The following is a 17,424-nucleotide window of genomic DNA, read 5'->3' as shown; positions in this document are numbered from 1 at the left end:
CACATTACAGCACAGCAGATTTGTTCTATGTGCTCAGCGTTTCATGGGAGGTTTTTTTTTGCATTTGGTTTTCTGTCAGATTTCATCTAAAACCATGCTTTTCCTCACTAAATCAGGAATTATTCAATACATATATTTCTTTTTTTAACGAAGACAATGATCTGTAATGCTAAGTAAATGTGATTAATCTTTTTATCTATCAAATATTCTATTCTTAAATAGTGTGAAATACATCCAGTATGTAAGAGTATTTTAAAAATGAACGATGCAGCACTTTTTTTGTGCAGGATCCCAAACTCTCAGCACTTAATAAGCATTCCAGAGGGATCCTTTCCTCCCCTTTAACCAAATCAGGTATATTTAAGTCTCAGATGAATGACCCTTAATCCCATGTTTTACAATTAAATTACAATATGTTTCTAAATTTCTAAAACCTCAGACACATACTGTACTGACATAATGACACATAATGAACCACAGTGTTAATGATACATTTTGAGCAGTTTCAGGTGCGTGTGTTTACTGTTTTAACTTTTGATTTTCTAGCACACGCCTGTAAATAGATATTAAATAAAAAGACATGTAAAAGTACTGCATAGTGGATGTGTAGGTATTCTGTGCAGTTTTCAAAATATTCATAGGAAAAGAAAAAAAATCTGGAGTCTGCATTATTGGCTTTGTCTGTAAACTTGTAATAGGCCAATTTTATTAAAATATTTAGTTTGCCTGCTGTTTCAGGTTCTCCGATGATGTTAAAGACTTTGATAATATTTTTGGTTCCTGGCTGTCATGTTATACCAAACTATCATGCATTTCAGACTAGCAGTGATGTCCACCTGAATAAGTGCTGTTTTTTAATGCAATGTACATCTGAAGGCCTGCAATTGAGCATCAATGGGGCCTCTCGTGATCAATAGGGATTGCATGATGCTTTAGTATTGATTATGGAAACATGAGCAGATGAATAGGAGAGGACTGGTTTCTCTTAAGGTTATGCTGAAGCGTCTAATACCAAGACAGCGCCCTCCCCACCTACCCCTTACCCTCACCCCCACCCCCCACCCCCACCCTCAGAGCTTTCTGATATATTTCAGCAGAAAGCGAGCACAAACAAATAGATAACATGCAGCACTTTGGTTTGATTGTAAAATAGATAGACAAACAGTTTCTGATTTTTGCCTAGTATGCCTCAGTCACGGCAAATGCTCCATAGGATTTATTCAGTTTGGTTTTGTGGGACGCAGACAGTTACATCTGTTCGTATAACCCACTAGCTTTGCCAAATCTCCTTTTTGGATGATACAGTGTGCCGTTGCTTTTATAAAATGGGATACAGTAACATGGAGACGCTCATCAACTGTGAAATGGTATCTGCATTCCCAGCATAGTTCCACGGCTTGATCAACAGTGAGACACTGGTGTTTTTGAAGCCGCGGGACACTGAAGACAGGCGAGGATTTTCTGCCGCCTTAGAAGCTGATGGGTGTCCAGCTTGAGTTATTGCTCGAAACATTTCTCACACTTGCTCTGAAACTTCCACGAGACGGTCACTGTATCATGGTGTTCATGACAAACTTCACAGACGCTCTGATTTATGGCCAGAGCTGAAATACACTGATTATTGGTTTGGCAGTTGTTGTTGTTTTATTTATTTTTTAAGTGTCTGGATTTTTAATTAACTTGTTTTGGTCAAATTTAGAAATAAATATAGGAATAAATAGAAAATAACTGATGATAGGGAACACGCTACAAATTAAATAATTTATTAAATGTATTTAAATATCAGTGATAAATTGTAATATACAGTTCAGAAAAAGACAAAAAAAATACAGCAATGTTTTTCAGTATAAACTAAAGCTAAACGATGTATATATAAATCCTCATTTGTGATATTAACACATATTTTGAACAAACATTGAAATGTTTCAACAAATGGTAAACTATTAATATATTTGTGTTTCAGCTGAAAATGAGCTATAAATTGCTTTACAAAATATATGTATAGAAATGTAAAGACTTTTTTGTTTTTCAAACAATTCCTTACGTTTGGTTATTAGAAATAATACTTAAAAAATTATTTGTTTTCGGGTCTTAGATTTAGCATTAATTCATAATCATACTGTATCTTATGACTTGATCTGAGAAGTGTGTGTGTGTGTAGCGGGCTATGCGATTGTCTGTGGGGGCATTTAAGACCCCCCCCCTCCCCTTCGGCTCTTCTCCCCACCCCCTCCCATGTGTTTCCACCAGCGCTCTCTGTCGCTTTAAGTCCTGCCCCCTTGGAGCCAGCCAACAGCAGCTGTTCCATATTCATCAAGCCCTTCAGTCTTAAAGAGCCCTATCCCGAGCATGGAAAGAGTCATTTCTCTCTCTCGCTCTCTCCCAGCCACTCCATCTCACCACTCTCTCCCACCTCTGCTGCGTTTCTCTCTCTCTCTCTCTCTTTCACTCTGTCTCGCTCTCACCCCCCCCCCCCCCTTTAGCCCCCCCCCTCCAAGCTCGCACATCCTCATCCACACACAGACACATACACACGTGCACACACATTACTAACTTACACACACACACACACGTGCACTCACCCACAGGCAGACACACTTGTACCTGTGCAGACTGGGGGGTGCTGTGCTGCCGGGCGCTTCTTTTCTTTTTTCGTCTTTTCCACTGAAGGTGTCCGCCTCTCCTTTTTTGGGGGGGGGTGGGGTGGGAGAAGTAGGTGTCACTTGTTTCCTCTTTCCTCCTTTTCTGCTTCCTGGAATGCTAAAACTGGACTGATGGACGTTTCAGAACTTTGCATCCCTGATCCTCTCAGCTATCATAACCAGTAGGTGCATCTTTGCTCTCTTTCCTTTCTGCTCTGTTTTAACCCACCTCGACTCACTGTGTTTCCTTTACCTCACTTTTTTTTTATTTCTTTGCTTTCCTTTTACTTTTTGTTTGGGAATAACTTTTTACTGTTGTTATAGAGGCTTTATTTAGACAGACTCTGCCTCTCTTTTACACACACACACACACACACACACACACACACATACTCTTACACACATATTGTCAGTCTTTCTGTTTTGGGGTAAATGAGGCTTGAGAGCAGGTGCTCTGAGCTTGTTCTGTGCAGGAAGCAATGCAATCCTTCTCCTAAAAGCCGGTTGTTAGCTGTGTGTGTGTGGCACTCTTTGCACATTGCCTTAAGTGCGTAGCCAATCAATTAGAGGCTCCTTAATGTGATTCCCTTTTATTTTGGTGTAAGATTTTAAGCTAAAAAACACAAAGAAAAAAGAAAAAATTCTGAATGTACATGCGCATGCTGGTTGAGAGAGTAAAGAAGCCGGGAAGTGTCACTTAAGAGTCCTGCGTGCTGTTTAAAGACAAGGGAATAAAAGGAAAGAGACGAGAGTTAAAGAGATCCCAGATCCCATGGAGACTGGCTCGGCTGAGATTATTTGTTGGTCGAGAGGGACAGAGAAAAGAATGATAGTAGAGAGATAGGCTCACTGCGGTGCTGCTCAGGACTCGCTCTCATAATCAAACACACTCTCACGTCTGCCCCGTTATAGCGTTTCTTAAACTTCTGTTCGAAAACCTGCAGGGCAGGTACACTTTTACACACTTCCTGTACACTTTTAATGTTTTTAAATTTGGTTTGGTAGCATTTATTTTTATTAATTATTCTTTTATTTTGCACAGATTTTTGAGAAGTAAATTCTAAAGAAAAAATATTCAGTTTACCTTTTTTATTTTAAATGCTTAATGCCTGATCAATTCATAGAAACACCTGCATGTGAATATAAAAATAATTTTCCCCCCTTGTCTCCTTCTCACAATTTATAGCCTTCAGAAGTAAATTTATTTCTTTACTTCTGTGCTCACCTAGTAATCTCTACATGTACGGATATACATCATGTTGAAAGAACGATCATAAGCCGTATTGAAAGCGCTCATAATTTAAGACGATAACTCTTTTCATGCTAAAAATCCAATCAGCCAAATGTGTGTGTTGTTGTGGCTGGATTATCATAAAATGATACACAGCTTGGCAACCTGAAAGATTGATATGATTGAAAAGAATAATGGCAAGTAGCTCAGCTGTATGGATTTTTTTTTCTTTTTCTTTTTGCAAGGTGTAAGATTACAGAGACATTGAAGGAATGGAATGAAACACGGTTTAATTGACAGTGCTGCAGGACTGTGTGTATATGTGTGTGTGCGCGTGTTTGGGGAAGTGTCTGCCTGGCCGCTGACCACGCTGTGCCCCGGCCGATCTCGTAAACTCCTTAGCCACGCATATTTTAATCTGCTTTGTAGGGCTAAGCAGGATTACAAAGGTTCAATAGAGCTCTTTTCTATGTACACACAGGACAGCCTCGATTCAAACACACCTTCACACACACACACACACACATATATATATATATATATATATATATATATATATATATATATATATATATATATATATTTATGTATATGTGCATATTTATATATTTTTAAATGACTAAAACTAAAAGGGTTCTGTACCTAAAAAAGTCCTAATGTGTGTCGAGGTGTTGTACACGTGGGTGTTTTCTTCGAGTATGCCTGTGAAACATAATTTTTTTAAATCGATATAAATTTCTATGTAAACATTTATATTTCATTAACAAGTGTTTTTGAAGTTAAATACAAATTAATGTTAATATGTAACATATTTGCCTTGTTAATATCTAATTTATTTATTTTTGTAGCTACAATTTGGAAGTAAGAAAAGGAGAACTTTGGAGTAATGAAAGGAAAATTTGTAATTTGTATTTTTTTGTGGAAAAAATTAATTCATTAAAATGTAAATAATTACTTCACACTTTATTGACATTTTGTGTTTGCCATAATTTATATACAACCTTTATACATTTTATAATATTTTACAGTCTTGTGGTATCTCTTCTTTTTTTTACAAGAAAATTATTGTTAATTTTAATTTGGTGGGTTTTTTTTAATATGGCAATCATATTTAAATTTTATAACCTGCTCACAAATACAGAGGAACCATTTTTTTGTTGGAAACAATTGTTTCATACACACTTATAGAAAAAAAAAAGAATTGCTACATGAAAGTTACCGGTACAAGCTTCTATGATATGTGCACAAACAGCTCATACATGCACGTGTGTGTACACTGAAACAGTTTGCGTTAGGTACAGCCGGCCATTGACCCGATTTTTACATTTCATATCCCATTTTAGAAAAATTGAGACATGATAATATTGGCTTAGACGCACAAAAGTGTTTAGTAATGCAGGGCGGAGGTAGTGTGTAATCATTGGCTCACACAGACATTATTAAAACACACGACAGTAAAATAGTGAAGTAAAAATTTTTTTACAAGGAGGGGAGACAATTTATTCCAAATCTATTATTTTTACTGTTGGACTATTATTTGTAGGTTTCTTTTTTTGTGCTAAATTAGCGAGGTGGCTCAATATCAATGCTTAGTTTGTGTTTGGTGTGTGTTTGAGATTGTGTGAAGCCTGTGAGTTCTTTAGGAGTAAATTAAATTAATTTGGTCATTTTTAATAATAATAATAATTATTATAATAATAATATGCATTTTGTGAGGAATAGTATTAATGCTTAGGTTTTAGCTGGCCTTGTCTGATGTCACACCTGAAAGCGATTTTATTTCTATATTCAGCCTCTTTTTTTGTATTCCATTCTACAGCTGTGAGAGTAAAAAAAAAAAAAAAAAATAGAAACTACTAGCTAATTGTAAAACTTAAAAATAATAAGCTAATAATTAAAAATTAATTTTTTTAAAGTTAAAATTCTGGAAAAATACAGGAAGTTTTTCAGGTTAGGTTTTAAAATAAATAATTGTCTTTAAAATTCCTAATAAATCGCCCTTAACTACAGAGATCGATTTCTACCGAAACGCTGTTGTTCGGTGTGAGTGTGTTGAGTAATTTATTAGTGTGATCCTTCAGAATTCGGTATAGATCTTAAACACTAAACCGTCACATTGTTCACACCGATAATGTAAATAATACATTCATTAGTATCAGATCTAGTGATTACCATCGATGATTACACATGACATTCTTTTCGAGAGACTACAGCAGCGAGCGTGAAATGTGTGTGAATCTCTTTTTCTGCTAAATGAAACAGTTGTGTTTGGCCCGTGTGGGAATCGTGTTTGTCTCTTACACTTATTTTTATAGTGTCTTCTTTGTTAAGTTTGCATGCCAGAGTGCAGGCAGCAGCTGGGGGCGATATGTCTCTGTTTATTGCGCCTCTCATGCTGTTGTGGCGCTTCTTTAGCACTCCAAAATCTGGCAATATTGTGTCTTGTCACTTTGAGTTTTGCTTCGCTCTTAGCATTCACAATGAGCGAGAATGAAAAGAGACAAGACTTTTCTGGGTGTTCCTCACTTACTGACAAGCCTATCCTGTTTTCTCACTCACAGCACCCCACCCCCCCCCTCCGTGTTAGTCTATAGCTGAATGACAGTCCGATTATGTATTTCTGTGGCGAACCTCCATAAGCACTCAATGATGAATTACACTTAAATTTGTTTGACTTCATTCCCGAGTTGGCGCATTGAATGCTTAAAAATGCACATCCCTCTCACTGCTTTCGCTCTTTTTATTCCCACCCTTCTGCTGCTTTTTATTGTATTAGCTGTAGAGAAAACAAGGCAACGGAATTGTATTAGTGTATCTTAAGTTAAAAGCTCCTTGCTCCTGGACCAAGTGTTTCAGTGTTATTGGGTTAATCAGATTTTTGCTGTCTGCGTGGAGATGCTATCGTGGCTAAGCAGCGCAGCCCCCCACTCCGACACTATCCAGATGGGATCGGCTTACGGTAATTTGGTTTCAGAATACATTACCCACGCGGGCCTGTGGCTGTGCTCACTCTACCTTTCCCCTAAACCGAGGGGCTGGACTAGTCCAGGCCGTGTATGTGTGTGTGCGTGTATGTGTGTGTGCGTGTGTGTGTGTGTACACGAGCCCACGGCCGTCTGACTGACCTATGGCACTCGTCTCATCACAGTTCTCTTCCTCAAACACTGTATGCTTTGCACCCTCAGTGGAGCGCTGCTGTGAAATGACATGTGCAAGATGTCTTTTTATCAGACAACTTTTTTTTCTGTTTTTTTATTTATTTATTTATTTCAATTTTTATGCATTGTTGTCACTCTGTTTCTAAACACGTTTCCTTGTACCAACAGGGCCTCCTTGTCCCATTCTCTGGCCACTCAGAAGGAGCCCTCTCGCTTCTGGTAAGCCGTGCACAGCACGCTCATTCCTTGCACTGTAAATGAATTGACTTAGTTGGTTGTGCACCCGTGTGGCCTACATGGGAGCTTCGCCTCCCCGAGGTGATTTGGGATGCGCTCTGTATTGACTGCTGCACGCCTGCATTTTGTGTTGCACTTTGTTTCAAAGCGAGTTTTTGACTCTTGCTCTCTCTCTATCTCTCTCTCTCTCTCACACACAAACACATAAATTTTTTAGAGTTCTTTGAAATCTATACACAGATTGATACAACCAGTATTTGTTTTCACTCGTATCCATGGACATCTCACGTCTGTGTTTATGCACCAGAGGTTAGTTGATTATAACACGACCTTGTTGAACTTCTTCTGGTTGAGAGCTCTGCAGTCTCACTCCCTCATTCAGCACTCTCACACCTTGCGGCAGCAACCAAAGAAGCCCTCGTCACCGTCCCCTCTCATTCTCCCGAAGGTTACCTTGGCATCCGAGCCTCGCTGTGACAGTGTGTTTAAAAATAAAGTGGGGTCCATTAGCGCACTGAGGATAATGTCTGCCTGAGCTGGGGCCAGATCACAGCACAGTCTGGGGGCCTCGCATCCGCCTGCCTCCACCCGCCCGCAAGCGAGTGCTATCACTGACACCGTGCGTCAGCACATCTTCCTGTTGCTCCAGCACCAAGAGGGCAGTCATGATTCACACACACGTTCTCACACACAGCAAATTCAATCCAATTGTATTTGTACAGTGATCATTGTCGCAAAGTTATTTTAGTATAAAAAAAAAAAATGGAAATAAATTTGGGGAAAAAAAAGTTTGTCCCTGATGGAGTCAAGGAAAAAAACTCACCTGAGATGACAAGAGTTAGAAACCTTAACAGGAACCCGCCTCAACAGGGAACCTATCCTCTCCTGTGTGATGGCAGATATTTTGATGAATATCAGTCCATAAGTCAGTCTCTGCTATATCTGTGTGCTATGAGCCTGAACGTCTAATATAACGGGAAAGGACTGTAAGTTAATTTAAAGTCCACTTTCCTTGTTGAAGGCTCGAGTATGAAACTGTTCGTGGGAATTTCAGTCCTATAATATTCAGTGACTGTAGTCACAAACCATCACAGACAAAAAATTTAAATGTTTAAAATAATTAAAAATATGACAATTTAAATATAACGATGACTTTAAATAAGTTTATAAATGTTTTATTTTTAAGTGAATGTAATTTTTTTTAAAAACTCACTCTGACAACAGTGTAATAGTGTTAGGGTTACATAAACCATTTCACAGCAGTAGTGCAGATCCGTGAATCACTTGCACAAGTGACACTGTCAATCCTACAGGCATCACGAAAAACGATCCTCACCCTGCTTTCTGATTTGCTCCCTAATTAAATGTTTATGGAGGGGAAAATGCTAAGTCCGCTAATTTACACTTTGTGAGGATGAGGGAGGACGAACCACAACATGCGCTGGGTGGCTACGCGAGCATTTATCAGAGAATGTTATTGGTATTGAACGCTCAGCCGTTTGAAGGTTATGTTTCTCAGCAGTAATTGAAATGCAAAATAACATTAGGATCGATGGTTAGCTCTGTTTATTTATGAAATCAATATCGAAACGGTCCGTCACAATACAGGCTCTGATTCTTCCTGACAGCCAAACTGAGTGCACACTAGAGCCAGCAACTGCAGCCTGTTCAACACCACTGTCCCTTCTCTTCACACACACACACACACACACACACACACACACACACACACACACACACATGCACAACAACAGGATGGATACTTTGCAGTGAAAGTTTACAGTTGTTTCAGTAGTGTAACTTGAGTAGAGACGGAGTGCTAGAGACTATTGAGAATACGTAGACTAAAATCTATTTTTACATTTTGTAGTATCCATAAATAATCATTCACATTCCACAAATATCCCTATGTAGTGAAAATGAATGTACAGTGCTTAATATTATACACTTATATGAGATTCAAGATGAGTGGAAAGTATTCTTTATTCTTTAATTGATCTACTTATTTTATTTATATTTGTTTAACAAATTAACACCATTTAAAACAGCCATCAAGTAAATAGATTTTTAATTGTGCATAAAGGCCTTCATACATCGTGTATTTTGTATCCTGGTACACAGGATTTAAAAAAAAAAAAAAGAAGAAGAATAACACATACAAAATAAATACACAGGATGGGGAATGATATCTGGACATGACAACAGGAGCATAAAATATGAAAAACTAAAGATTTACTGAGATTTCACACCAACAGTTATCACTCCTAGACGTCCCACGCTTTCTACCTTTTTAAACTTCTAGGAAAGTTACGCAGTCTGTTTTAATCCAATATCATCACGGTATCTGAGCCACATAATGCCGTAGTCCATTACACAGGTGCCTTTTGTTCGCCTGGTGCTGACATGCAAACGGCAAGCGGTGAAGCAGAGTGTATTATAATGTAAATCTTATCCTACACCGGCATTATGCAAGCTGTACTGTTCCTGTATCTGACGCATGTCAGAGAGTGGAGTCATGCTGGGCACTGCACTGGAAACTTTTTGGCAAACAAGTTTGGGTAAAACTGCCAGCCAGCCTGAGCGAGCAAGCGAGGGGGTGAGAGAGTGAGAGAGTGAATGCTTGGACGAGAGCTCTGGTTTACAGCAGCCCCAGCTGTAGCTGTCATGTGCTCCTATTTGAGGTTCAGCATGTCGATACAGTTCTGCAGCAGCATTATAAGGATATTTAATCTTAAGGTTTAAACATGAGTGTTTCAGAATTGTGTTTTGGTGTACTGTAGGTGTATGTGAATTAAGTTGCTTGTGTTCATGTTACGGGTTAATGTTGGTAAAGTTGCAGTGGTATTGTAGTTAAAAACCATGATTATACAAGTATGATTATAATAATGAGACACAGTTGAGTATCTTAGATAAAGTTGGGAAGGTTGGTGTAAAATAAATTTTTGCTCAGCAAAAATAAAAAAAATATTTTCTTACATAATGCTAAATGATACAGGTTGATACATATTGTGTATTTGGAAATGTGTTCAGTTATTAGAATTTGATGTTTTCCCCATATTGTTCACTATGTCACATAGATGCCTGAATTTTATCTTAATTTGCATGAGAAAAAAAACTCAGTTTAACTCGATTTTTTTAAATGGAGTTTTTAAGATTTATGCAGTGTTCACTTTGCTATTTATCAGAATTAAAATATCATAATTAGTTAGACCAATAGTGAAAATTTTCCAGAAATACGGTATAGTATAAGAAGTGCTTTCTTTTAGTGGTTACAGTAGGTTTTGAAGAATTTATTTGGAAATGGACTGCTAAATATGCCATAATACTTTGCACTATATCACATACTGTGTCATTCCCTAAGAATTAAAAGGTTCTATGTGCATTCTCAGTGGTTTTGATATTCTAAGCTCCAAAGTATTTGCTCTCCAGATAGCAAAACTGTTTTGTGCCTTTTTATTCTCCCAATAAAGAATCAAAAACTGCATGTCAGTTAAAAAAACATCCCACACTTGGTCACAGAATAGGACAATGTGAATAAATCAATTTTTATTTATTAAATAAAATAAAAAAAGTCAGCTAGGATCTAATAATTCCAAGGGGACAATTTGTCTATTTTAATATAACTGAAATAAAACAAAATGCCAATGTATTTAGAGATTCTGGAATTAATTTAGGTCCAGGTTCTGTGTATCTAGTTGACATTAGTGTCAGTGTGTAATGAACAGCTTCTTCTCTCATGCGGTTGTTACTGTTTCTTTCTTTTTTTTCTCTTTTTTTTAGTTCTGTTTCTTCATGACTGAGCATGAGTGAAGGTGCAAACATTCCTACAGTTGATTGTTCAGTAATTGTCAGTTGCACGGGGGCGAGTCCGGTGGATGCGTTCATCTCTCCCTGCAGTGTATGTATGTGTGTTGCATTTTCCACTGGGCATTCCCGGTGATGAAGAGAGTAATTGATGACTATGAAGCGATGGGCTCTTTGTTCATAGCAAGCAGAGTTCCCCTCTAAACAAGGGCAGCCTACGAGAGGAAGATTAATGAACTAATTTCATGCATCGTTCCTTGCTCCTGTCTTTGTCTATTTCCAGCTTATGCACTCAGATCCATGATATACACATAATGCCGTGCCTTTATAATAATAATAATTCCATCTGTTGGGACTGGAAATGGATGGGGCTCAGCGTTATGTTTGTATGCATTAACTCTCAAAGATCCTCATATGCATCTAATACATGTTTAGTTATCTTGAATTGACTGTGGTGGATGTTAAATTTGATTAGCAAATGAGTTTTTTTTTCCCTTCATGTGCAATGTGGCAGAATCAGTTTTTAGGTAGCAGGTCGAGTTATTTTTGAACGTGCTGCAGGCTTTTGTGCTTCTGTAACTCTGATTCCTTCTGTCACAACGTTTAGGATTTGGGAGTTTGATCAAAAAACAAGTCATGAATAGTGATAATTTTTTTTTTTTTTTAAAAGCAAATTGGCCTGCAAAGACAGGTGAATGAACAACAAGTTCATATTAGGGTGTTACAGTATGCCTCACCTGAGACTGAAATTGAATGAGACTGAGTGATGTTGATGCTGTTCACAAAGTTTATTGTGGAATAGACATTTTTGGGTAAATTAAAGACACCTTTAAAAAAAACTTCTACAAAGGAACACCCATATACTCATTTTAGTTCATTCCAGAGGCCTGGAATATATTTTATGTCAGCTAATTATTTAGCAGGAAAAGCACCATTATACATAATTTATAGTGTAAAATGAAAAAAGGGAGCGATTTAAAAAACCCTCCCTAGTGTGTGCCAAGCGAGGACTGAACTACTTTTTCCATATGATGAGCTGTTCAATTCAATAGGGAGCTTCACCACTGGGCTTGCACAGTTTCAGGTTAACCAATTCACTGCCGCAGAATGAACACATGTATACACACACACACACACACACACACACACACACACTTCATAAGATGCAGTTTTTCTGCATTGCACCATAATCAGCGTAGAAGCAAACACATTCAAATGATAATTAAAATAAATCCTAATCAAAAAACACTGTATGTACAAAAGAAAATCTCAAATTACAGTGCAGTATAGCGGTCGAATTAAAGATATTTTTAATTTATGATAACTTTAATAAATATGCATATAAATGAAGTGGGTATTTGTCAAAATGGATTGCTTTAAAGTGCATAAAAGTGCTAATGTTGCCATATTTCTGCTTTGCTTTGTCTAAATAGTTTTTAGTAAATAATTTTTTCTTAGAATTTTTTTTTCTGTTTATTCAAAGATGCTGAGAAAATTTTAGGAATCAAATTCTATGTAAATAGGACACTGAAATACTTTATAAAAGTGTCAAGACCTATAACTATAACTATTAAGGTGTTAATGGTGCTGCTTTCACTATCTATTTACACACTGATTAGATTCAAATTAAAGTCTAATGGGGAGACACGGATGCTTAAGTTTTACCATTTCCTGCCATTTGTGCAATTCTGCGACATGATGCAAGCCCCCCAGCTGATCGGTGACTTCAGCTATCTGTGGGATTATCTACAGTTCTCTCTTTTCATATGTGAAAAGGGGTTACGTCAGTGTATGGAATGTTCCTGTCTGAAGACGACCACCTCGCACCGACCCCCCCAGAACAGGAAGGAAGGAAAAGATCAATAAATGTGATCTGCGTCTGGGCCGGGGCTATCAGACGAGGCGGGGGCAACGAGCGCGGCTAGGGCTCATGTTGTTGTCGTGAGTGAGCTCATAGTTTTATAAAGACTGCAGTGGAGAAGCCAGGCAGAGGGGCTAAATTTAATCCTGGGCTGCAGACGTGCGAGTTTAATTGCTGGGCTGCTGGGCCGGGCCAGTCCCCCTTGTGGTAACCCAGCACCAGCCGCCACTGCGAGTAGCCCACACGGACTATTGATCCACTGCCCTATCTCGCTTTCTTTTTTTTTTTCTTCTCTCGTTTCTCTCATTCTCTCATTTGGCCTGCTCTGCTCCTCTGCTCCATCATCCAGATTATTCTCCACTTCTGCGGTGCGTCGTCTGCGCTTCCTATTTCAGTTTCTCTTTCACTGTGTTCACTACTCACTCACTCATCCCTTCTGTTGTTTTTTTTTATCCTGTGGGTTTTTTTATTTTATTTTATTGGCCTCGTAGATTTGTGTCTGGCTGATGTGTTCTAGGTTTTATAACAAAGTTGTTGTTTTTTTTTCTAAAATGCTGTTTAGAAAATAATAATGGTCAAGCATCTTGAAAATGAGGTCTTGCTTGATGATCTAAAAGAAAAATCCTTTTTAGGACACAGGAAGGAACTGCCTTCATTTTATAGTGATGCTTTCAGTGTACACTTGCTTTTCTCTCTGTCTTAAACACACCCACAGATAGACAGACAGGCACACACAATTTTAAAAAATTGCCCTCAAGGTCTGGGGCCTCGATATTCCCTCGGTAGTTGTTAACCCAAAGCATTTATGTGGCTAGGCAGAGGCATTCTCCATATTTCTTAGCGGTCCTCACTGGGCCAGTCTGGCTCGTACCTTACCCCCACACCCCCTTCCTCCCCCTAGAGAATGCACTTCATCTAAAAAAAAAAATCCTATTTAATTTGCATTTACAAATATTGTCTCCAGATGCAGATAGAGTGAGGAAATCACAAAATGCACTTTTTTGTATTCGTGTAATCCATTTTCCTGTGAAAGCCAGTTGAGTCTCTTTACACGCACTGTTTAGTAAATATGCCCTGGCTGTAAATGTTGCTTTGCCTCAGTGTGAACTCTTTTCTTCACTTGCTGCCTCCAGAGGAAAAGGGCAACATGGCAGCATGGCAGCTGCCCGCGAGGCTTGACTGTTGCCTGTGAGCCCAGAGGAGTGTGAGTGCCTGTCAGGAGTTAATTGAGTTCCTCCTCCAGTGGCTGCTCCCAGGCCAGACCCTTATCAGGCACATCGCCTGGGGTCCTCTGACTGATCCCCCTGCCTCCTCAGAGGGCCATCTGATAGCGCCCTGTCTGCAAAGGACTTCCCGCTCTAACTGTGTGTGCGTGTATGTGTGTGTGTGTGTGTGAGAGAGAGAGAGAAAGAGAGAGAGAGAAAGATAGAAAGGAAAACAGAAGGAGCTTTACCCTGCTTGATGGAATTATGTACACAAAATGCACATATGTAAATTCAGGTTGTGTTTGTGAGTTTATATATTTGAACTGCATTAACCGTACAGAGGTGGTTCTAGCGGCCATGAGAGGGCATATATTCAGTAGGAGGTGTAAGGATTGCCATGGCACAGTGAGGTTAAAGAAACAAGTTGGCACTCAGGGTGAGAGACTCAGCATTCGTCCGTGGCCTACAGGATCACGGAGGGCGCGGGATCATTAGAGCAGCTAATCTCCAGTGCCGCCGCCATCGCTCAATGATATTATAGCGGCTAAAATTCTGTTAGGTCCGCTGTAAGGAATCAGATTAGCCCCAAACTGAGCATTATGCTTTTGTGGCCAACACTCAGCATGAATTTTGATGGGGGTACGGCAGCTCGAAAGGGGGGATGTGGAGAGGAAAAAGAGGACAAGGTCTTCGATATGGTACTCAGAGCATGCTTAGGGAACTTTAAACCCAAATGTCAGACTTTGTCTAATGTTGCTGTGATCTTTTACAAAACAGTTTTGATACGCTTAAAACATGTACTAAAACAGTTAAGTTTAAAAGTTCTCAGTTTTTTTTTTAATTGTTTAGGAAGGTGTGATGTTAGTGGTATGGATATGGTGCATCGACTTAAAGCAATATTTCTAATATGAACCCAGTTCTGGGAGTTAAAACACTTATGCAATTATGTTAAGTGTCACTTCCTCAGTAACCCTTGGCCTTTGAACTGTGCCCCCTGAATTTGAGAAATAAAGACTAAATGGAAATGTTATGTATTCTGACATTTTAAATATATAGCTTTTAATATTGAATGTGTAACAAGGTGGTCTCTCTGTCTTACACACACACACACACACACACACACACACTCACACACATGCACACATCTGTATTCAGAAAATGCTAAATCAATGACAGATTCTTGTATTGGCGTTGATAATTTAAAAAATGAATACAATTGAATAAAAGTGCAGATGTTTCATTTATTAATTTTTTTTGGTGAATTTCTGTCAGTTAAAGTGAATCTTCTTGTATTGGGCTCCCAAAAAATCCTTTTGAGCACTCTGACAAAGTCTTTATTCTGCAAGGTCAACGGTTTTAACAGGAGGCAGCTATTTATTATTTATTTTAGCTGTTAACCTTTTTGTGAATTTCCAGAGGTGGTGGCAGCTGCGGCTGTGATGAATATACATGGTGGACGAGAGAGAAAGAAAAGCCTAGCAATGATTTAAATTGACACGTTGACCCTGTATTCTCAGTCACGGGAAGCCGGGATGAAAAACTACGGGTGACCCCGTGACCCCAGGCCTTGAACCCTACAGTCACCCACACTTACAATTAAATCAGCCAGGGATGGAGAGAGTAGCAGCCAAGGGACAGAAAATGGATATAGGTTTCTTTTCTATCCTATAGCACATTCATTTCCTCTTTTCTTTCTTTTCTTTAAAGCTCGTCGGGTTTCTTTGCATTTTCTTTGTTTCTATATTGCCTGAGAGAAACACTTTGTTTTGCTGACGATGGGGAATCCTGACAGTGACATGTAAGCTCCTGTGTGTCAATATTTGTCATTAGTTAGCAGTATGCTAATTATGCTAATACACTAAAACAAAATGCTTGGGGTGTGGGCCTGCCACTCAAAAACTAACCCTAGCAGCTTGATTTGCATAAAGCTAAGTGAAGCTCAATTTCGATAATGTGAGCAAATGCTGACCTCTCACCCCGCTGTCTGCACCTAATACTAACGCAGGAGTAACGGATGAGTAATCCGATGCAGAATCCTCCCTTTTATCAGAATAAGAATGAACATTTTGACAAGATGGATGGATGATCGCATAAACATAAATCCACACCAGTTAATCAATAAAAATGTAGGATTTGCGTGTGTTTAAACAACGCTCCATCAACCCAGCAAACACCTTCAGTCGTCACAATGTTTTTGTTTTCTTCCCTTTTTAAATTTTCCACTCCCCAGCTTATGAAGTTCATTGGCACACTTGAGTGGATTTTTTTTTTCTCTTCTGTTCTTTTTTTTTTCTTTTTTGGCTTTTTTTTAAAGACATTTAATCTATAAGCATGCTGTCATTTGTCCCAGAATCCGAGCCCGATGATTAGATTACTGTGACAGCAAGTCTCTTAGAAAGGGAAATGTCTGGACAAGCTTGCACACACAAACACTGATGCTCTTCGTTATATTCATAATATATGTCCATTTCAAAGCTGCATGAAAGCATCTCTTTCTGTTGCAATTTCACCATAGTGCATTTCTTCTTAGGCTTGAGTAATATAAAATGAAATACACCTCTTTATCACTTTCTGGCAATGCCCGTGACAGTAAAGTCTTTATTAATACGTAGATCTGGACAATTCATTTGCAATATTAGAATTACGGATATTGAATTTCCTCTTTTTATTCCCTTCTGCTCCCAGGCTGTTGAACAGGATGGCCGCTGAGGAGCGGCACCTGCCCTCTAGCTGTGGCTCGTACATAAAGACAGAGCCTTCCAGTCCGTCCTCACTGGTGGACACGGCCAGCCACCCAAGTCCCGGGGCGCACTCAGATGCGAGTGGCGGCTACGGCAGTGCCATCCACAGCCACTCCAACGGCCTTGACTCTCCGCCCATGTTCACGCCGGCAGGACCCCTCGGCGCGGCGGGCAGCGGCTGCCGCAAGCGTTATGACGACTGCTCCAGCACGTTGCTTGATGACTCGGGCCCAATCAAGTGCGAGTACATGCTCAACTCCATCCCAAAACGACTATGTCTGGTTTGCGGAGACATCGCTTCTGGCTACCACTACGGCGTGGCGTCCTGCGAGGCCTGCAAAGCCTTCTTCAAAAGGACCATACAAGGTACTGAAATACATAAAATTATTAACTCATGCTGAATTCCTGCAACATCAGCCCTATTATTGGCTATTATTATTATTATTATTATTATTATTATTTAAAAAAACCAGTAGAGTTGTGAATGATGACTCCATTCAGTGACACACACACATACACACACACACACACACACACACACAAAC

The 17,424-nt window shown here is 39.1% G+C and overlaps 1 protein-coding gene across 1 annotated transcript in view; it reads left to right on the top strand.

The window, feature by feature from the left end:
- The first annotated feature begins 2,746 nt into the window (after positions 1-2,746).
- Positions 2,747-17,424, top strand: part of esrrb (estrogen-related receptor beta) — a 49,022-nt gene continuing 34,344 nt past the window's right edge. Inside the window, exons 1-3 of the mRNA XM_053509166.1 lie at positions 2,747-2,824; positions 7,200-7,250; positions 16,824-17,245. Of these exons, the coding sequence (XP_053365141.1) occupies positions 2,775-2,824; positions 7,200-7,250; positions 16,824-17,245 (523 nt within the window). The 5' untranslated portion in view covers positions 2,747-2,774. The remainder of the gene's footprint in view (positions 2,825-7,199; positions 7,251-16,823; positions 17,246-17,424) is intronic.

This window comes from Clarias gariepinus, chromosome 13, assembly GCF_024256425.1.
Source record: "Clarias gariepinus isolate MV-2021 ecotype Netherlands chromosome 13, CGAR_prim_01v2, whole genome shotgun sequence".
Lineage (NCBI taxonomy): Eukaryota > Metazoa > Chordata > Actinopteri > Siluriformes > Clariidae > Clarias > Clarias gariepinus.
This window is presented reverse-complemented; position numbering and strand designations above follow the sequence as displayed.